Source organism: Abramis brama (genome assembly GCF_963993115.1).
Source record: "Abramis brama genome assembly, chromosome: 13".
NCBI classification, from domain to species: domain Eukaryota; kingdom Metazoa; phylum Chordata; class Actinopteri; order Cypriniformes; family Leuciscidae; genus Abramis; species Abramis brama.
The window spans coordinates 30,295,551-30,318,064 of record NC_139975.1 but is presented as its reverse complement, the minus strand read 5'-3'; the positions used below and the strand labels follow the sequence as shown (position 1 = coordinate 30,318,064).

At 37.5% G+C, this 22,514-nt stretch overlaps 2 protein-coding genes across 5 annotated transcripts; both read right to left on the bottom strand.

Moving 5' to 3' along the window:
- Positions 1-2,286: 2,286 nt before the first annotated feature.
- Positions 2,287-10,866, bottom strand: tmsb1 (thymosin beta 1). Its single transcript, XM_084133379.1, has 3 exons — positions 10,718-10,866; positions 9,046-9,158; positions 2,287-2,656 (listed from the first exon to the last, which is right to left on the bottom strand). The coding sequence occupies exons 2-3, from the start codon at positions 9,146-9,148 to the stop codon at positions 2,616-2,618; spliced, it is 144 nt and encodes a 47-aa protein (XP_083989505.1). The 5' UTR covers positions 9,149-9,158; positions 10,718-10,866; the 3' UTR covers positions 2,287-2,615.
- A 2,809-nt stretch (positions 10,867-13,675) lies between these two features.
- LOC311095056 (solute carrier family 25 member 53-like) lies at positions 13,676-21,123 on the bottom strand. Of its 4 annotated transcripts, none has more exons than XM_084133376.1 (3): positions 20,811-21,123; positions 20,460-20,491; positions 13,676-14,700 (listed from the first exon to the last, which is right to left on the bottom strand). In XM_084133376.1, the coding sequence occupies exon 3, from the start codon at positions 14,690-14,692 to the stop codon at positions 13,811-13,813; it is 882 nt and encodes a 293-aa protein (XP_083989502.1). In that variant the 5' UTR covers positions 14,693-14,700; positions 20,460-20,491; positions 20,811-21,123; the 3' UTR covers positions 13,676-13,810. The 4 variants fall into 4 exon arrangements, with proteins under 4 accessions (XP_083989502.1, XP_083989503.1, XP_083989501.1 ...); XM_084133377.1 differs by having other exon boundaries at positions 13,676-14,724; positions 20,811-21,011; XM_084133375.1 differs by having other exon boundaries at positions 13,676-14,724; positions 20,709-20,907.
- Between the last annotated feature and the right edge of the window lie 1,391 nt (positions 21,124-22,514).

Here is a 22,514-nt window from a genome sequence, read left to right as displayed (position 1 = left end):
TCCATATAATTACAATTAATAGGGACGGTATCTTTCAAGCTTCAAAAAAGCACTTTATTAGTACCATAAAAAACATAGAATTTTATGGTAGCTTCGTGTGGAGAACAGGCCTAAATTTAAGGAGTTATTCATTGATGACAACTTCAAGCAGAACGTGTGAGTTACGCTTGAGAATCAGATCTGGTTCATGAACAAATCGTTCAAGCAGATCGTGAGTAACTTCAAGAGTAACACTTGAGAATCGTGAACAAATCATTCAGATACGAACCCATGAGCCAGTGTCTGGTTTTTCAAAAGTTGCATTTTTAACACACATTTGTATAATAAAAAGGAAGAGTTTTAGTTAGTCTCTTATTGGTCTGATTAACCAAGCTCTCCATTAGCCAAACAATTTGAATAACGCATAATAAGACAGACCCTTCATATTTTAATGGTATTAGATGATAAGTTAATTGCATTTAGATTTCACTTTCAATAAAAACAGTGAAACAAGGAATCATGTTGTGTAGCAACTGGTTCAATAGATTAAAAGTTTTAAAAAGCCTCTCTTTTTTGCCAATCATTAGTTATGTGGACTTTTATGTTGATCATTTTCTGTTTCTCTCTTTAGTTTTGGTTTTCTATGTTACTGATTATATCCCTGTTAGTTTCTATGGTTACCAATGGTTTGCACACCTGTGTCTAGTTTAGTTTCCCCTGTACATACATATAGCAGAGTTGCAGAGTTTCAGTTGTCCCTCGTCGTTTCTTGTCTATATTTGTATGTGCTTTGTTTATCTCTAGCGATCTCCTCAGTTTCAAATGACATACTATTTAGAGTGTTTCCTGTTCGTGCGAGTTGCTTACCACATCATTTTAGTGTTCAGCGGGCAATATGCATCTGTCTGATCAGAGAAAAGTCAAAATAATATATCATTAAAAGTAAGAAAAGTAATATCAGACATCCCCTCATCAAGCTGCACGTTTTGAGTGATCATTCATTGTGCAGGATAAGTATGAAGCAGAAGTTCACTAACCTTGAGTATTGGTGATTACAGTGTCTACATGTTTTATATCATCTGTCAAGAGAAATGGAGTGTTCTCTTCTAAATTATTAGATAAAGATCTAAATTATAAGATTTAATAATATGCAGAGAATTACAGGTATTGGGACCATGAACTTTTCATCAGGTGACAAAAACATATACTGTGCACAAAGATAAAGATGACGTATGTTGCATTATGTGTGTGTGGGTGAACATGGGTTCTGGGGAACAGGATCATTGTTGTGTGTAACTAAATGTCTAGAAAGGTAGAAATTTGATAAAATGAGAGAGAGAGAGAGAGAGAGAGAGAGAGAGAGAGAGAGAGAGAGAGAGAGAGAGAGAGAGAGAGAGAGAGAGAGAGAGAGAGAGAGAGAGCCATTGACCACAACTCTCAGAACACACCTTATTGTTAGAGAGATCATATATTGAACAAAGATAGGGCAAGCCTTAAAATGCAATTGTGTATTTGGCCCATGGTGTATTTAGCTTTAGTCTCTAGAAATAATAAATTGAGAATGAGGACTGCCCTCAAAACTCTGAATAGTATTGTCCCAGTCTGTTTATTGCTGTAGAGTAAGAATCCTTTTGGGGAAATGAAATTACTGTCTGAAAAAGTTAGTAATAGCGATATCCCGACTTTACAAAGTCAGTCAAGACAGAACAGACTGGGCCGTGGGAGAGCATAATAATCAAAGAAGAGAATATTATACGGCTACATGACTCCTCCTGAATCTATAAAGGTAGATCTTTACAAGAATTGAGTAATGCGAGTAGAGGAAGCGGTTCGTGACCAAGATAAGAGTGACGTGGTCGCGGTAGAAACCACCCAGAGGATGACATCATCCAATATCCAAACACAACCTCTTAGGTTTGAATCCATAAAAGGATAAAGTTTTATATATATTAGTGCTGGGCAACGATTAATCGCATCCAAAATAAAAGTTATATGCATATACTGTATATATTTAAGAAATATTTGCATGTATATACTGTATATATTTATACATAATTTATATATTATATATATATATATATATATAAATAAAAATTCTTAAATATATACATGCATGTGTGTGTATTTATATATACAATATAATTATACACAGTACACACACATATGATGTAAACACAAACTTTTATTTTGGATGGGATTAATCGTTGCCCAGCACTAATATATATATATTATTTTTTTTTTATTTTTTTTTTCTCTCTCTCAAGGAGACCATTACTAAGTATTATTTTCATAAAGCGATTGGACACATTTTAGAACTTTTTACCATTATTTATTAAACAAAAATATCATCTCACATGTCATTTGAAGAATGCAGAATGGCACCAGATTGATGTGGGCAGTCATTAGTTGGTAATGACGGATACAGATATGTGCTCATTAACAGCCCACCTCATCATCTCCTCTCTAAATAACACATGTTAAAAAGATTGAAAATATCCACAGGTTCAATTAATACATGATTCTCGTCATTTTAAAAATGCCAATCAATTTAAAAATGGTCTGATATGCAGGAGTAGAGCAGACGTCCGGGGGTCGGGACGGGGAGCATGAGGATGTGAGAAGAGCCGTGGCAGGATTCATTTCGCCCCATCTCCAGCCTTCTTTTCTTGCTCAATATCTGTGAACAGATGAAATGAGAGAGGTGCAACAATGAACATAACAAGAGAAACAGATGGACTTCTCAAGCTTCATAACCCAGGGTTAAACACTGTGGGCTCAGGGTACGTTTACACGACAACGACGTACAAATAATGTACGACAATAATGTACTAAAAACGTTTTTTCTTTGCGTTTTTTCGGCAACATTATCAAAACTATCCCCGTTCACACGGATCCGCGAAAATGACTAAAGACGCTGTATTCTGCTGCCAGGCCAGTAGGTGACGATTCACTTTGTAAAGAAAAACTACCCTATAGCTACTTGAAGGCAAGCCTGTAACTGCAAAAATAAACGAAATTCCTGCTAACGTTCTGGTATGCAGGGAAAGAGACAAGAGGACTTGTTTTAATGGATGTCAATAAAGGACAGGCTTCACTACGCTGAATAAACTGCTTTTGTGAGGAAAAGGTTATCATTTATTGAATCGACAGCCCTTTGGCAAATCTTCAACATGTGTGATCTTAAACATTAATTTTGGATTGATCTATTTTTAGAGCTTACACCGAAAAAAAATGCTGTTTTATGAGAGAAGTCATTGACAATTGCGCGACAGGTATAATTCAGTTTGCGACACTTCTCATTCATTTCTATAGCATCTGCAAACAGTGATTGACTGTCACACAACTCTAAACGAAATTCATTGATGTCCAGGCTGTAATGTGACTGGTTATCAAGGCACACATGATCCAAATTAGCTGTTACGCTTTCTCCAACGGTAGATCCATGGACCCTCGTATCTCCCAATAATAAAACCATCTCTGGACTGAACAGAAACCCGAACAGAAATTTGAAACCCGTTTTCAAAAGTTTGCATTTTCAGGTCCCCCAAAATGCTGCTGTCATGTAAAAACACAGCCAAAACGCATACAACGTTTTCAGTTTAGTTGAAAATGGTGTTGTGTAATCGTTGAGTGTGAAAAGTGGCCTTAAGAGTAGCATAAAAAATATAAGAACCATAACCCGGTATCTAATCAAAATTAATGAGATATAAAAAAAAATATATATATATATAAAAAAAGAGTAAGGATTCATTCTGGCCACCTAACACATTTTGAGAAACAATGTTATGGATCAGGGTTTCCTCAGGACGCTCCTCCCAGAATGAGTTGAATGAGCTGTTTTAATTCATAAGACATCTAACACTGTTCTGGAGCATGACTTGTACTCCAGCACATTATATGCTGCTTTGAAACAACCTTTATTGTATAAAGCATTATATAAATAAAAGAAACTTGACTATTACATCATCATTACAATGCCAGTGCATCCAGATCTGCAAGATATTTTCTTTGTTTATTTCTTTCTCTTTTTATGGGGAAACTGTAAATGCAAAGTGAGATGTAAATGAATCATAGCCTATCTTAAATTACTTCCACTGAACGAGAAAAACAAAGGACAACTTCAGGCACATAAAAACAAAACACTGTGGAAACAAATCTAAATGGATCACATGGAAGATGTTTACAATTATTAGTAGTAGTTCTCACGTCAGTTGAGACATTGCTCTGAGCATCTTCAGATAACTTTTAGTCTTCTGACAAGCTGTACTGAAAACTGATATTAAAGGCAATTCTTCGGAGAAAATAAATGCTTAAATCTACTCAGTAGGTGTTGAAGAGTCGATCATTACTTAAAGGGTTAGTTCACCCAAAAATGAAAATTCTGTCATTAATTACTCACCCTCATGTCGTTCCAAACCTGTAAGACTTTCACTCATCTCCAAAACACAAATAAAGATATTTGGTAACACTTTATTTCAATAGTCCACTTTAGATATTCTACTAACTATAAGTAACTTTGCAACTACATGTCAACTAACTGTCATTAGAGTATTAGTAGACTGTCTGCTGAATATCTGCTAACCATAACCTAACAGTCTACTACAGTCTACTACACTCTACTAATACTCTAATGAGAGCTAGTTGACATGTAGTTGAAAAGCTACTTATAGTTAGTAGAATGTCTAAAGTGGACTATCGAAATAAAGTGTAACCAGATATTTTAATGAAATCTGGGAGATTTCTGTCCCTCCATTGACAGCCATGCACTGACAATTTGACGCTTCAAAGAGTTCATAATATAGATTGTAAAACTAATCCATATGAATCGAGCGGTTTAGTCCAAATTTTCTGAAGAGACTCAATCGCTTTAAATGATGAACAGATTTAATTTGAGCTTTTATTCAAATAAACATTCATCAACTCACACGTCAGTTGTGGTAAACGGAAGCTCAAGCATGTTCGCCTGACGTGAGAGAACCAATGCTACGCAGCACGTTTGAGCTTCATCAAGAATCAATGAGGTTCATTCTCATGTTGCGCAGCACGTTTGAGCTTCAGCAAGAACCAATGAGGTTCATTCTCGTGTTGCGCAGCACGTTTGAGCTTCATCAAGAACCAATGAGGTTCATTCTCGTGTTACGCATCACGTTTGAGCTTCATCAAGAACCAATGAGGTTCATTCTCATGTTACGCATCACGTTTGAGCTTCATCAAGAACCAATGAGGTTCATTCTCGTGTTATGCATCAGGTTTGAGCTTCATCAAGAACCAATGAGGTTCATTCTCGTGTTACGCAGCACGTTTGAGCTTCCTCAAGAATCAATGAGGTTCATTCTCGTGTTACGCATCACGTTTGAGCGTCATCAAGAATCAATGAGGTTCATTCTCGTGTTACGCAGCACGTTTGAGCTTCCTCAAGAATCAATGAGGTTCATTCTCGTGTTACGCAGCACGTTTGAGCTTCCTCAAGAATCAATGAGGTTCATTCTCGTGTTGCGCATCACGTTTGAGCTTCATCAAGAATCAATGAGGTTCATTCTCGTGTTACGCAGCACGTTTGAGCTTCATCAAGAACCAATGAGGTTCATTCTCGTGTTGCGCAGCACGTTTGAGCTTCATCAAGAACCAATGAGGTTCATTCTCGTGTTGCGCAGCACGTTTGAGCTTCATCAAGAACCAATGAGGTTAATTCTTGTGTTACACATCACGTTTCAGCATCACAAGAACCAATGAGGTTCATTCTCGTGTTACGCATCACGTTTGAGCTTCATCAAGAACCAATGAGGTTAATTCTTGTGTTACACATCACGTTTCAGCATCACAAGAACCAATGAGGTTCATTCTCGTGTTACGCATCACAAGAACCAATGAGGTTCATTCTCGTGTTACGCATCACGTTTGAGCATCACAAGAACCAATGAGGTTCATTCTTGTGTTACGCATCACAAGAACCAATGAGGTTCATTCTCGTGTTACGCATCACGTTTGAGCTTCATCAAGAACCAATGAGGTTCATTCTTGTGTTACGCATCACGTTTGAGCTTCCTCAAGAACCAATGAAGTTCATTCTCGTGTTACACAGCACGTTTGAGCATCACAAGAACCAATGAGGTTCATTCTCGTGTTACGCAGCACGTTTGAGCTTCATCAAGAACCAATGAGGTTCATTCTCTTGTTACGCATCACGTTTGAGCTTCCTCAAGAACCAATGAGGTTCATTCTCGTGTTACGCAGCACGTTTGAGCATCACAAGAACCAATGAGGTTCATTCTCGTGTTACGCAGCACGTTTGAGCTTCATCAAGAACCAATGAGGTTCATTCTCGTGTTACGCATCACGTTTGACTTCCTCAAGAACCAATGAGGTTCATTCTCGTGTTACGCATCACGTTTGAGCTTCCTCAAGAACCAATGAGGTTCATTCTTGTGTTACGCATCACATTTGAGTATCACAAGAACCAATGAGGTTCATTCTCGTGTTACTCATCACGTTTGAGCTTCATAAAGAACCAATGAGGTTCATTCTCGTGTTACGCATCACGTTTGAGCTTCATCAAGAACCAATGAGGTTCATTATTGTGTTACGCATCACGTTTGCGCTTCAGCAAGAACCAGTGAGGTTCATTCTCGTGTCATGCATCACGTTTGAGCTTCATCAAGAACCAATGAGGTTCATTCTTGTGTTACGCATCACGTTTGAGCATCACAAGAACCAATGAGGTTCATTCTCGTGTTACGCATCACAAGAACCAATGAGGTTCATTCTCGTGTTATGCATCACGTTTGAGCTTCTGCAAGAACCAATGAGGTTCATTCTCGTGTTACGCAGCACGTTTGAGCTTCCACAAGAACCAATGAGGTTCATTCTCGTGTTACGCATCACGTTTGAGCATCACAAGAACCAATGAGGTTCATTCTTGTGTTACGCATCACAAGAACCAATGAGGTTCATTCTCGTGTTACGCAGCACGTTTGAGCTTCAGCAAGAACCAATGAGGTTCATTCTCGTGTTACGCAGCACGTTTGAGCTTCCTCAAGAACCAATGAGGTTCATTCTTGTGTTATGCATCACGTTTGAGCTTCCTCAAGAACCAATGAGGTTCATTCTTGTGTTACGCATCACATTTGAGCATCACAAGAACCAATGAGGTTCATTCTCGTGTTACGCATCACGTTTGAGCTTCATCAAGAACCAATGAGGTTCATTCTTGTGTTACGCATCACGTTTGAGCTTCAGCAAGAACCAATGAGGTTCATTCTCGTGTTATGCATCACGTTTGAGCTTCATCAAGAACCAATGAGGTTCATTCTTGTGTTATGCATCACGTTTGAGCTTCCTCAAGAACCAATGAGGTTCATTCTTGTGTTACGCATCACATTTGAGCATCACAAGAACCAATGAGGTTCATTCTCGTGTTACGCATCACGTTTGAGCTTCATCAAGAACCAATGAGGTTCATTCTTGTGTTACGCATCACGTTTGAGCTTCAGCAAGAACCAATGAGGTTCATTCTCGTGTTATGCATCACGTTTGAGCTTCATCAAGAACCAATGAGGTTCATTCTTGTGTTACGCATCACGTTTGAGCATCACAAGAACCAATGAGGTTCATTCTCGTGTTACGCATCACAAGAACCAATGAGGTTCATTCTCGTGTTACGCAGCACGTTTGAGCATCTCAAGAACCAATGAGGTTCATTCTCGTGTTACGCAGCACGTTTGAGCTTCATTCTCGTTTCATTCACGTTTCATTCTCGTGTTATGCATCACAAGAACCAATGAGGTTCATTCTCGTTTTACGCAGCACGTTTGAGCTTCATGAAGAACCAATGAGGTTCATTCTCGTTTTACGCAGCACGTTTGAGCTTCATCAAGAACCAATGAGGTTCATTCTCGTTTTACGCAGCACGTTTGAGCTTCATCAAGAACCAATGAGGTTCATTCTCGTTTTACGCAGCACGTTTGAGCTTCATCAAGAACCAATGAGGTTCATTCTCGTTTTACGCAGCACGTTTGAGCTTCAGCAAGAACCAATGAGGTTCATTCTCGTGTTACGCAGCACGTTTGAGCTTCATCAAGAACCAATGAGGTTCATTCTCGTTTTACGCAGCACGTTTGAGCTTCATCAAGAACCAATGAGGTTCATTCTCGTGTTATGCATCACGTTTGAGCATCACAAGAACCAATGAGGTTCATTCTCGTGTTATGCATCACAAGAACCAATGAGGTTCATTCTCGTTTTACGCAGCACGTTTGAGCATCACAAGAACCAATGAGGTTCATTCTCGTGTTACGCATCACGTTTGCGCTTCATCAAGAACCAATGAGGTTCATTCTCGTGTTACGCAGCACGTTTGAGCTTCATCAAGAACCAATGAGGTTCATTCTCGTGTTACGCAGCACGTTTGAGCTTCTGCAAGAGGTTTGTTTTCGAGTGTCAAGCAAGTATGGTTGTGAATGAAAGCCTAAATTCAATCTGTTAATCATATAAAGCAATCATGTTTCAACCTCTCAATTCATGTGAATTAGTTTTACGATCTCTTTATGAACTTTTTGAAGTGTCAAAGTGGTAGTTGCGTAGCTGACAATGGACTCGTTGAATTGACTTTATTAGTTGATGAAGTTATTCATTCAAGTTGAACGAAAGTCTTACGGGTTTGGGACAACATGAGGGTGAGTAATTAATGACAGAATTTTCATTTTTAGGTGAACTAACCCTTTAAGTGTGCACTTCCAAGATCTTATCTTCTCATTCCCTGCCATATGCAGTTACATTTTATACCTGTGAGTAGGGGTGTTACATCAATATTAATTAGTGAAAATGAAGGTTAAAGTCCATAACAAGCTTTTGTAAATCTTGCTGCTGGATAGTAATCACTGGAGTCCCTCAATTGCCACGCCTTTCTATCTTTTACTCTTCAGCTCAGCTCTTATCTCAGCAGAATTCCTCTATGTGTATATTCTTGTAATGTTTGCTTTGCCGTGTCAGATCGGCACAAGACTGTGCAAGGGTGAGCTGTGATCTGGAACAATGAATCATGAGGGCGAGGCTGCCAAACCCGCTTACCTTCTTGAGTTGGCAGGGTGTTCTTCTCCGCTGTGTTTGTCTTTTTTAGACATCTCTTGTCAAATTTCTGCACTTCTTCTTTAACGGGGTTGTTGTCACTCATTTTGGAGAGTCTGTGAGAATCCAAGCAATTGAATACGTTTTAGACAGCTTCAGTCTCTACATGCAATGTCTGCTTAATCTTTTCCTAATTAATCATTAAAAATAGCTGTTCACAAATCAAAACTTTCTTTACACAAATTATTCGACTTATTGACATTCTAATGCTTTGGTCAAACCAAATGTGTGTTTGGACAGTATTTGTGTTTCTTTTGCTGTTGCCAAACATAGCTGGCAAGACATATAACGGAATCTAAACCGTGGTTAAACCACATTTTTAAAAAGCAGAAGTGCCATTTTTAACTACCCAAGAGCTATTTCCTCAAAGGTGTTAGTTTTCCTGACTTTGTATGGACACGTCGACGTGCCCCACCCGCCCCTCAGGTGTGTGTACAAAACCCAGGTTACACAACCCCTTATTAGCAACAGGCTGGCAAATAGTAATACATTATTGATTTTTTTTATGGTTTTTGTGCATTTGCAGAACAATTAAAATCTAACTGCGCTGAAGCATGTATGTTTAACAGATAAGGTCAGCAAAATGGTAAAGCAACAGAAAGATCTGCACAACACCAGTAAGTGATTTTACAAAATCACTCAAGTAGACTCATTAAAGTAATTTGTTACCATATGGTTTTCCATGGCATAAAAAATATTTTGCTAAACAATGCAAAATTATCTAAATTAACTGGTTTTATTCAAGCTATTACCTAATATGACTGAATAATTTCGTTTTGATGGCCAGATCATATTCACTTTTTAGTATTAATTTAATATCAGATTAAATAGACAGATATATGATATGCACAATGAACACAGTAACCCTGAAAACATATTGGTTAAGCCAATCAAGCCTTTTATTGGTGTGTTGAAGACTTCGATGTTCCCTCTTAATGTTCTTTGCTGATGACACATATAACAGCCTCAGTATTATTGTATTAACAACATCAGAACACTTTCAAAGCAGATACACACACACAAACGTATGGTAAATGAACAAGAAGGTGTGATCATCATGATCACTGCATGAACCAATGATCATGTTAAAATCCTCATGTCTTCACCACACCCAATCTGACTCGGCGCCAAATCTAGTCTCAGGGATTTTGCAACACTTCCAAACACTGCAAAATGTTCCAAGTGACGTTTTACTGCAACTGGTAACAATTAAAATGCGCCATGAGAATTTATGACAGACTGCGCAAAGCAAAAGCATACGCATCTCTTCTACACCGCAAAATGCTCGATACTACAAACTAGTAAGCTTAATAATTAAACTGCAAGCGCTCACGCACACACTACGCATTCTCGTACACAAGCATATGCTGCACTTCCTTGAATTTTAAAACATGAGATCCCTTCATATTATTACTATACATATTAAATGCATATGTAATGTAAACGTATATTATCTCATAATCGCATGTTTATAATTGTATAATGTACATGCACACTTTTAAAGAGACACGTACGTCCGTGATAATATCTGATGTTATGCGAAAAACTATTATATGGTATAACACCGCAGAGTCTCTTTCTCAGATTAAATAAAGATATAATTCGAGAGCCTTACCTGGCGCTGGCCTCGGAGCTGTGGTACACAAAATATCTCAAACAGAATCTCTGTGCAGGGCTCAAGGTGGGAAACTGGTTTAAATAGCCATCACATCCCGTTGCGCAACAGCAGGCGTGTAATACGATCGCTCTGATTGGCCCAATCTCTCACTACTGTGTTCTGATTGGATAAATCTGCAGCGTTTCTGCATTTTGATTGGATAATCCTGCAGCGCAGTGAAGTAACGGTAAATCGTACAGTGAGTGAAACTGAAACACAGTGAACGTGTTTCCAGAGAAGAGACACCTCGAATCAAAATACTTCTATGGATGTTTTTTTTCACCACTGAATACAAAATAAAAAAGGTAATTGCGACTTTTTATCTCGCAATTCTGATGTTTTTCCCCTCACAATTGCAAGTTTATATCTCGCAATTCTGATTTTATATTTCGCAAAAGTTTATATCTCGCAATTCTGCCATTGTAAGAATTGGTAGATAAAAAAAATAATAAAAAAAATCGCAATAATATTTTCAAATGTTTTTTTTTCCATGGCGAATAGGATAAAACACTTATAAACAGTCTACATAAAATACTAGAGAGAGAGGCAGTGAACGCACCAGCAGCGCCATCTTGTGGCCATTAACACCTTCAGGCGCTGATGCAAAATCCACAAATTCATATATATTTTTTTACCAATTCTAAGGGGAACAAACAAGAATGCTCTTTCAATTAAAATAAAATCAATTAAGAGCCCACTGGATAGTCTGAATTAATATATATTTTCATTTTTGGGTCAACTATCCCTTTAAGAGAAACGTAAAGTACTGTATTTTATCCATTAGGATATTGACCTAATCATAATTTGGCTCTAATCCCATATGGGATCATTTAAAGGGATAGTTCAAAATCAAATTCTGTCATCATTTACTCACCCTCAAGTTATTCCAAACCTGTATTTTTCTTTCTTTCTCCATACTATGAAAGTCACTGGGGCATATAAACTGTTTGGTTATCCATATTCTTCAAAATATCTTCTTTTGTTTACAGGAGAAGAAAGAAATTCATCTTTTGGAACAACTTGAGGTTGAGTAAATGATGACAGAATTTGATTTTGAACTATCCCTTTAAAGGATCCCATATGGGATTAGAGCCAAATTATGATAGAAATGACAACAGACCAAAATTTAAGTTTTTGAGCTACATACAAAGTGGGAAAACCCTTGTCCCAGATATATCTTCCAATAAAATACCATATTTATCATTATCATTTATTAAAAACAATAAGAACAGTTTCACATGCTTGTGCTGGACAATTCAGACCCCCTTCAATTTTTCACTCTTTGTTATATTGCAGCCATTTGCTAAAATCATTTAAGTTCATTTTTTCCCTCATTATTGTACACACAGCACCCCATATTGACAGAAAAACACAGAATTGTTGACATTTTTGCACATTTATTAAAAAAGAAAAACTGAAATATCACATGGTCCTAAGTATTCAGACCCTTTGCTGTGACACTCATATATTTAACTAAGGTGCTGTCCATTTCTTCTGATCATCCTTGAGATGGTTCTACACCTTCATTTGAGTCCAGCTGTGTTTGATTATACTGATTGGACTTGATTAGGAAAGCCACACACCTGTCTATATAATACCTTACAGCTCACAGTGCATGTCAGAGCAAATGAGAATCATGAGGTCAAAGGAACTGCCTGAAGAGCTCAGAGACAGAATTGTGGCAAGGCACAGATCTGGCCAAGGTTACAAAAAAAATTCTGCTGCACTTAAGGTTCCTAAGAGCACAGTGGCCTCCATAATCCTTAAATGGAAGACGTTTGGGACGACCAGAACCCTTCCTAGAGCTGTCCGTCTGGCCAAACTGAGCTATCGGGGGAGAAGAGCCTTGGTGAGAGAGGTAAAGAAGAACCCAAAGATCACTGTGGCTGAGCTCCAGAGATGCAGTCGGGAGATGGGAGAAAGTTGTAGTAAGTCAACCATCACTGCAGCCATCCACCAGTCGGGGCTTTATGGCAGAGTGGCCCGACGGAAGCCTCTCCTCAGTGCAAGACACATGAAAGCACACCTGAAGGACTCCAAGATGGTGATAAATAAGATTCTCTGGTCTGATGAGACCAAGATAGAACTTTTTGGCCTTAATTCTAAGCGGTATGTGTGGAGAAAACCAGGCACTGCTCATCACCTGTCCAATACAGTCTCAACAGTGAAGCATGGTGGCAGCAGCATCATGCTGTGGGGGTGTTTTTCAGCTGCAGGGACAGGATGACTGGTTGCAATCAAGGGAAAGATGAATGCGGCCAAGTACAGGGATATCCTGGACGAAAACCTTCTCCAGAGTGCTCTGGACCTCAGACTGGGCCGAAGGTTCACCTTCCAACAAGACAATGACCCTAAGCACACAGCTAAAATAACGAAGGAGTGGCTTCACAACAACTCCATGACTGTTCTTGAATGGCCCAGCCAGAGCCCTGACTTAAACCCAATTGAGCATCTCTGGAGAGACCTGAAAATGGCTGTCCACCAACATTATCCATCCAACCTGACAGAACTGGAGAGGATCTGCAAGGAGGAATGGCAGAGGATACCCAAATCCAGGTGTGAAAAACTTGTTGCATCTTTCCCAAAAAGACTCATGGCTGAATTAGATCAAAAGGGTGCTTCTACTAAATACTGAGCAAAGGGTCTGAATACTTAGGACCATGTGATATTTCAGTTTTTCTTTTTTAATAAATGTGCAAAAATGTCAGCAATTCTGTGTTTTTCTGTCAATATGGGGTGCTGTGTGTACAATAATGAAAAAAAAAATGAACTTAAATGATTTTAGCAAATGGCTGCAATATAACAAAGAGTGAAAAATTTAAGGGGGTCTGAATACTTTCCGTACCCACTGTATATTCACATAGAAAACAGCTGTTTTAAATTGTAATAATATTCCACAATATTAAATTTTTTTGTTGTATTTTTAATCAAATAAATGCAGCCTTGGTGAGCAGAAGAGACTTCTTTTAAAAACATTGAAAATCTTAATGTATGACACCGCTGCACACCAGCATTGCCGGTTAACCTGAGATGTTCTGGGCTTTGGGATCGTCACCTCGAGTGCCTCTCCAGCTGGTCGTATATGGCCGTAGTGATTCCCCAGGTGACGCAGGAGCGAAGGATGACCAAGAATCCTCCGCGATACAGAAGAGAAAGTCTGTGCTGACGTGCCGCCCAGAGACGCCTCCAGCTGGATCTCACTCCTCTTTCTCCTCCTTCTGCTTGCGCTTGCATGTTGGCCACCAGAACAGAAAGAGGGTACAGCGGTAGACTGATCACCACGGAGTTTAAAACACCAGCCATGAACGAAGCTGCAACCGGAGAACATCCATTATCCCTGAGGGTGTTAGACATGGGGTCCTTCAGGCCAAAATACAGGCTGCTCCCTAAGGCATTACGGACGAGTACAGGCAGAAAGGCTGTGTAGTATCCGGACGCTAACGGTCTCGAAGCTAGTTTGAGCAATATGCTTCTCAAGGTTGGAAGACGACTGTCGTTACTGCTGTTCTGCAGGACGTTCTGCACGCGCTCAAACGGGGTGAAGAGCAAGGCCTCCACCACACCCGCGCCGAAGCCTGCCAGGGCAGGGAGAGCGTTCCTGGGAAGAGGAGTCGTGGAGAAGAGGGGAAGCTGATGAAGGAAGGTGTCCTGGAGGCCGAACAGAAGCGTCCCGTTAAGGGATTTCATCAGCAAGGGTGGCGCCACTCCACGGTACAGCTTCACTGGACCCTCCTTGAACAACTGGGCCACCGCTTCTCGCACTAAAGTGCTGTGCAGCTGCTGGCGGAAGACGGTCTTGTACAAAGGGAATGTGATGAGGGTGGTCATGGTGGAGATCAGGCTAGACGTCCCTCCGTGCAAGTAGCTGCGAAACCAGGCCGTGGAGTCGGCAGATTTGAGGACGTCCTGGTTGCGCTGCGAATTGCTTCCCATCTCCGGATCTGCTGGGCAAGTGACGAGTCAAACTGCATCAATATACGGTACATTACATTAGGAAATACTTTTAGAAAGTAAAAAAAAGCAGGCCTATCAACTTTTTTGTTTGTTTGTTGGTAAACTTGTGAACAAAAAGCAACCCTGACATACATTCGGTCACGTTGCAATTGTATACAATTCATACATTCTAATTTCAGTTTTTAGCGATATTTTCGTATGTTACCTTTAATACACATACATCTTTTATATAGTAGGGTAGTGGTTTGTCTGTAACTCGCTGTTCATCTCAAACTTTGAGACAATTCCCCACATTTATCTGCTTTATCGGATTTTGAAATCTACAATTTATCCCTAAACTCTGTGGGCCCTATTTTAACGATCTGAAACGCAAGTATCAAACGCGAAACGCAAGTAACTTTGTGGGCGGATCTCGATGGATCTCAAATCTAAAATGGGTTGGTCTGAAGTAGCTTCATTACTCATAGGTGTGGTTTGGGCGTAACGTGAAATAAACCAATCAGAGCGTCATCTCACATTCCCTTTAAAAGCAGGCGCGCTTGCTCCATGGCGGATGGCTATTATAACGGCGGATTTGCCAGGAGCGGTTCACAGCCGAGGAGACCGGCGTTCTCGTCAGGGCCGTAAAACACAGAGAAGTGACATTGTATGGGGATGAGAGAAACACACCCAAATTAACTTCGGTTAAACAGGCGTATAATAATTTGGATAAATGTGTAAGCTAGATTTATGCCTATTTTTCACATCTTCATGGACACAACAATGATTTCCCTCGTGTGGAATATTTTTCCTTGTAATTATGTATGGTTTGCAAAAATGTCAACAGCTGCGTCTGTGTGTAGATGAGAGAAGCAAAGTGTATGCGCATTGTGCACACGCTACATTATGGCCAAGCATGCGCCCTTAAAATAGCATCTGAACGCGCTACTGACTTTAGACTAGGTTTCTCCTGGTCTGTGGCGGAATTGTTTTCTAAACCTGCAAAATAGCACCAGGGAACGTTTGCGCCGAAACACGCCTCCTCTTTTCGCTGAACCACCCCCGGGAGCGCAAGTTCATTCCCTAATTTACAGACGTTGTGTCTGTGGAGGGAAAAGTCCGCTGTGCGTCGGGTGCAAAATAGGAATGATACATGCGTCGGTGTACAAAGTCAATTGCGCTGGGTGCAAGATAGGGCCCTGTAAATTAAAGTTAAGCACAAACAGTGTGGTTGTTTTAATCTGCCCCACTACCAGTGAGAGTTGAAATACTATAGAAAAACAAAACATCAGTTTAGTTTATACTAACAAAAATGTTGTCCCAATTTTTTTTTTTTTTAGGCGTCATTGTGCCATTTGGGAAAAGACAAGTCATGAATTACTCACCCTCATGTCGTTGCAAATGAAGATATTATAAGATATTTTTAATGAAATCTGAGAGATTTCTGTCCCTCCATTTCTTAAGCAACACAACTACCACTTTGACGCTTCAAAAAGTTCATAAAGAGATCGTAAAATTAATCCATTTGAATCGAGCGGTATAGTCCACATTTTCAGTGAAATCAACAGATTGAATTTAGGCTTTTATTCCCATATAAACATTCATCAACGCACACATCAGTTGTGGTAAACTGAAGCTCAAGCATGTTCGCTTGACGTGAGAGAACCAATGAGGTTCATTCTCGTGTTACGCAGAAATCTCTTAGATTTCATCAAAAAGATCTTCATTTGTTTTGAAGATGAACGAAAGTCTTTCAGGTTTGGAACGACATGAGGATGAGTAATTAATGACAGATGTTTTTGACTGAACTATCCCTTTAAGTCCACAAGACTGCAGGGTGTCCCAAGTGTCATTTTAGGTTTCAGAAGAATGGTCACGAATGCCCCTTTTTTTAGGTCAACATGTGCCTTTGATGCAAACTTTCGCCGATCCCGCACTGAAGTGAACTTCAACCAGACAGTCACAGCGGTGTTACGTCACAAAAGTCTGGACTCGGAGGAAGATTGTGAGGTCAGGACCCAAATCACAGAGACCCCAAGCTTGGTCCCAAACGTGCACACAGCCCTACAAAGTCAAAGATGTACTTGTATATCTCCAGTTTCATTTCCTTCTATCAAATGTTTAGGCTGTTTTAAATGTCATTTTTTTTTTAACTCTTACTAGGCCATTGGTCCGATCTTCAATTTACACACAACAGCTAGAGACAGTGCCGGCAAAAAACATTATCAAAAGAATTTTGATTCATCGATTTGATTCATGCAAAGATATTAGCAAACCTTTTTCAGGAATTGACCTGTATCTCCTGATCGCAACATCCAAACTTAACAAAACTTGGAACACACAGACCACAGGCCATTCTGAGGATCCACACCAACTCGCATCAAAATTACACCTATAGTGAGTTCTACAACTGAAAAGCCTTTATACGTTTTACCTTGTAAACGTAATCTCTTTTTCCCGAGCGAATTCTGAACGGATTTTGAAGCTTCAGCTTTTTTTACTCCCAGTTCAAGTTCTAGCTTCCTCATCTCATACTGCCTATGTTCAGGTTCACTCTCACATGCATACTCTAACTTCCTCAACTCAAATTGTGTACGTTCAACAACTGTTCAAGATTTTTTTTTAACTGAAAACGTTTTTCCCATTCGCTATCTTCTAATGCTTGAGTACCATCAAACGATAGAATCTGTGTTTGTTTCTCTATGGACATTAAATCTCTCTCAACAAGTGGATACACTACCTTACCAAGACCAGCTTCATATCCGACAACCAGAATTCCCTTGGCTATCAACTGGCTTTTAACAGCCCTTAACAAATCCTCCTTGCGCTTCTTATCATTGCCAGTCAAAATGATTGCATGACTCTCTGCGATTTCTAAAAGTTGTTCTTTGGTGCACCTATCTAGAAACTTCTCAGAAAGTTCTACATTCAATCCCTGAATGGAAGTCATTTTGGACTATCATAAAATTCACACAATGAAGATTAGTTAATAAATTGACCACAATAAATCCAAATAATTCTATTAAAAAACCCCAAAAACGAAAGTGCCAGAAAACAGCCTAGGCCCAAATGATTATTCAATAGTACTCATATTGACATACCATTTCGTAGCTCAACCCACTATAACACTAGAAACTCATAAAGATCAAGTGAATTAACAAGCCCAAGACAAAAAATCCTTTTTATTATTCAAATTAATCACACAGACCATAAAAAAAAAAAAAAAAATTTCAGTGTTAAACCGAGGATGATAAATAGATGCACAATTATAATAGGATATAAAACCCTGTATAGCCACTCAATGCAGTGCTAATTTACTCACAGTAAACAACAATCGGTCATACTCAATAGGCTACAACAGCTGTGAAAAACTTATTTGCTAATTTGCTAATCATCTATCCATCTTCGTGTAAACACACACGTGTGGTTACTAAATAACAATCTCTGGCACTAAAAATAAATATGGGAAAGAAAAGATTTATAAGTATATATGAAGAGTTCAGATTCCTCTAGAATGGTCATTTTTATCAAGCTCGTATATTTAAGTTCAGTAATTTCACTTAAATGACAATTAATACGTAATTTTCATTGCCATTTAAGTGAAATTTCTGAACTTAAATATACAAGCTTGATAAAAATGACCATTATAGAAGAAAATTTCAGATGGCATCTGAATTCTTCATATATATATATATACACACTACTGGTCAAAAGTTTTAGATCGGTAAGATTTTTAATGTTTTTAAAAGAAGTCTCTTCTGCTGACCAAGGCTGCATTTATTTGATTAAAAATACAAACAAAAAGTAATATTGTTAAATATTATTACAATTTAAAACAGCTGTTTTCTTTGTGGATATATAGTAAAGTGTAATTTATTCCTGTGATCAAAGCTGAATTTTCAGCATCATTACTCCAGTCTTCAGTGTCACATGATCCTTCAGAAATCATTCTAATATGATGATTTGATGCTCAAGAAACATTTATGATTATTATCAATGTTGAAAACAGTTATTTACATTTTTATTTCATGATGCTATGATGAATAGAAAGTTCAAAAGAACAGTATTTATCTGAAATCTAAAGCTTTTGTAACATTAAACACTACCGTTCAAAAGTTTGTGGTCAGTAAGAATTTTAATTTTATTTTTGGGGGAAAGAAATAAAATAAATCAATACTTTTATTCATCAAGGATGAGTTAAACTGATCAAAAGTTACAGTAAAGAAATTTATAATGTTAGAAAATATTATATTTTAAATAAATGCTGTTCTTTTGAACTTTCTATTCATCAAAGAATCTTGAAAAAAAATTGTACACTGTTTTCAACATTGATAATAATAATGAATGTTTTTTGAGCATTAAATCATCATATTAGAGTGATTTCTGAAGGATCATGTGACACTGAAGACTGGAGTAATGATGCTGAAAATTCAACTTTACCATCACAGGAATAAATTACATTTTAAAATATATTAAAATAGAAAACAGTCATTTTAAATTGTCATAATATTTCACATTATTACTGTTTTTTTTATTATTATTATTGTTTTTTTTAATCAAATAGCCTTGGTGAGCAGAAGAGACTTCTGAGAGAATAAAGACCTGTGACTCTGAGTGAGAGGTCTCTCACTTCTCTCCCATTTTTTTTTCTTTTATATATATATATATACAAAAGAAAAAAAAAATGGGAGAGAAGTGAGAGACCTCTCACTCAGAGTCACAGGTCTTTATACTAACACCTATGGTGAGTTAATTAGGGATTGAATGCACCTGTTGCCCAGCTAACGTCTGCACTGTGTAGCAGAGCCAGCAGGCCAGGGGTAAACAGGCAGGCGTAACAAACACCATAACCACATGTACGGTGAAGCTGAAAATGGGTCTTCTTTGCTGGACTAGACGTCCTAACATATCCTCCAATATGATTTAGCTACATAAAACATGGCCGTCAGCAGCCAATTACATTTCAGTGGCTAATAACCTCAAATGTTTCAATGATTGACTACAGGAGGACGTACATTCATTCGTTCAACTATTTTAAAAGACGGGAATAAGAGCACCAGGATTAATAAGCAATCCTTTTTATCAGTCAAATTCTTTACAAATTTTAAACTCAATAGGTTTGAAATATGATCAGTAAGAGGAAAACACTGTTATTAAGAAGATGAGCTCTGCACTGCTGCAGATTAGTGGAGAAATATATTTAATTAATTATTAAGAATGCACATTTGGAAAAAAAGTATATTTATAGGAACATTTCAGGGAGGAATTTCTTCAGTTTCATGAATTTCAGTGGGAATGATAGATGAAGCCATAATACTAATGTTGTCCACCAGAGGGTGTCACGTGATAAGAAAATCTTTTAGGTCTCATCGATTAAAATGGGTGTAAACGGTTCAATAGATTAGCCAGACTAGTAGTAAACAAAATGCATATACATTCATTCTAGCTTATTATACAGTTCAATATAATCAGTTTGCAGTGAAATCGGTTAGCTATAGATGCTTATGTTACACTATTTTTATTTAGGCTACTCTAATGATATCGAAAACGAATGTATTGTTATGTTTAATACATTAAATTTTGTCATCTTCCCATGAATTGTAGGCTAATAGTGATGATTAAAAAAACAGAAATATATCTTAATGTTCATTAGACATTAATTCATTAAGCTTTTATTCAAAGCTACATACAAATGAGGATAGCAGTAACAGTGTAAATGTGCAATAGCTTTTATTGCAGACAGTATTAATTATTTAATGTTCCTTACCTTTGAAAAGGTCTCTTTAAGTTAAATGTTTCCTGTAAAATGATAAACAAAACAGATTAATTCGTGTGATCTTATATTCAATCGTACTGTGATATGTCGCGTGTTGTTTATAATAAATATACCGCTATACAGCGATACTTCAAGTGAACTGAAAGTTACAAAAAGAAAATGAAAAAAAAAAAAAACATTTTGAGGAAATGTGGAAGGATTACAATAAAAAAAAAAAAAAAAAAAAAAAACCCGTACTACCTCCAATCTAAGATTTCTGGGCGAATGTATGCTCTGATACTTTAAGAATATACATGCGTTATTTAAAGAGACTCGTCTGAAATAAAAGAAAAACAACTTTACAATCTGCAATATGACAGATACACATGATGATCATCATCTCTCCCACGACTAAAGATGTAATTCCGATTCCGTTGTCGAAGCACTTGACGCTCCTCGAGCTCCTCGTGACGTTTGCATGATGCATGATACTTCCTGTCCTACTTGAAAATGTATTTTGACTGATAAACACAAGTGACTATCATTATATATATTGTAAATGATAGCTCCGAAATAACTGGCGCGATATTTTAAGAATCTATTTACGTAAAATATTTTTCAGTTAATTTATTCACGCCAACCTCCATGTCAACATAACGGTACAACTCGTTCTTGTAAACAGGTTTTTTTTTTTTTTTTTTAATGGTTTGGTTTGTTTTACTTCCTGTAATCTGTGCACATCCCGTTTCATAATAAATTAATTATTAAACAGATTAGCAAAAAGCAATGCTTGCTTGCATTTAATTTAAAACACATTCAAATGCATTCAAAATAAGTGATCTTAAAGGAGCTGTACCTTCTGGCTAATCCATATATGGGTAATGGAGGCGAGCCCGGTTATTCCAAGTACAGAACAGCGAGCGTCACTCAGCTCGCTCTGCTACTCCGGTTATCTCTGTAGCCTATGTTTTAGGCAACGAAATATGTTATAAAACAACATACTAACTCTTTTCGTTTTCATTTAAAGAAATCTTAAACATTAAAGCCACACAAATGTGGTTCAGGCAACGCATATTGATTATATTCACTGCATATAACGTTTGCCTATTTATAACAAAACGAAATATAAAACACAAACCTGCCTCTTTTCGTTTTAAATATAATATAAAAATATTAAACATTTTAATATGGTCAAGGCAATATGTGCATTTGTACTAAACAACAGAAGTTGCAGTAAACAACATTACAGATCATATTCGTTGTATTAAAATTTAAAATGACAAAACTCAACCCAGTCTCTTTTTGTTAAATTTCAGTTTTATCAATATTAGCCATAGTTCGAATTACAGGGGGTACTGGACAGAAATATCAGTTTTGGGGGGGTCAGATAATTTTTCTGATATTGTGAAAAAAAATATAATTACAGTTACAATACAAGTCAAGTCAACTCCTATTTTCACTGTAGGAACATTTTAATGTAAAGCAATTTCAGACACCCCTATTGTGGACCGTACCATTTTTAACCACCGTGGCTAGAAGCAACGGAGATAGAGAACGACTTCAACTTCTCAAGCAAGTGTCAATGTTGAATGACAAAACGCTAGTTTCATAAAGTATCATTCTTTTCAACATTCCTTATTTGTATATTCAAAAATATTTAAAATAATCTAATTTAATACAGTTATAATTTTTCAATGTAAATAATTTAATTTTATTGGTAACAGCCTAGTGTCTAATTATTTTAATTGAATATATTTATCAAATTTAAGAATTTGAAATGAAAGATGGAGCATACATTTAATAAAATTAGGAGAAAATGCCCTTTATAAAGGTACAAAAAATTATTCTGAGTGTTTTCAAACAGTGATGTAATGAAACATTGTCAATTTAAGCTTGAAGGGAGTAAAGCCTCTGTTTAGGCTATTAAGGAAATGCAATTTTGCCAAAAGAAGAACTATTATTTTAAATAAATGTTCATTTTAAATCAGCCTACTTCAGTGTGATATTTTACCATATTATCATGCTTAATACTGAGAATTTGAATAATTGTAATGTGATGATCAGATG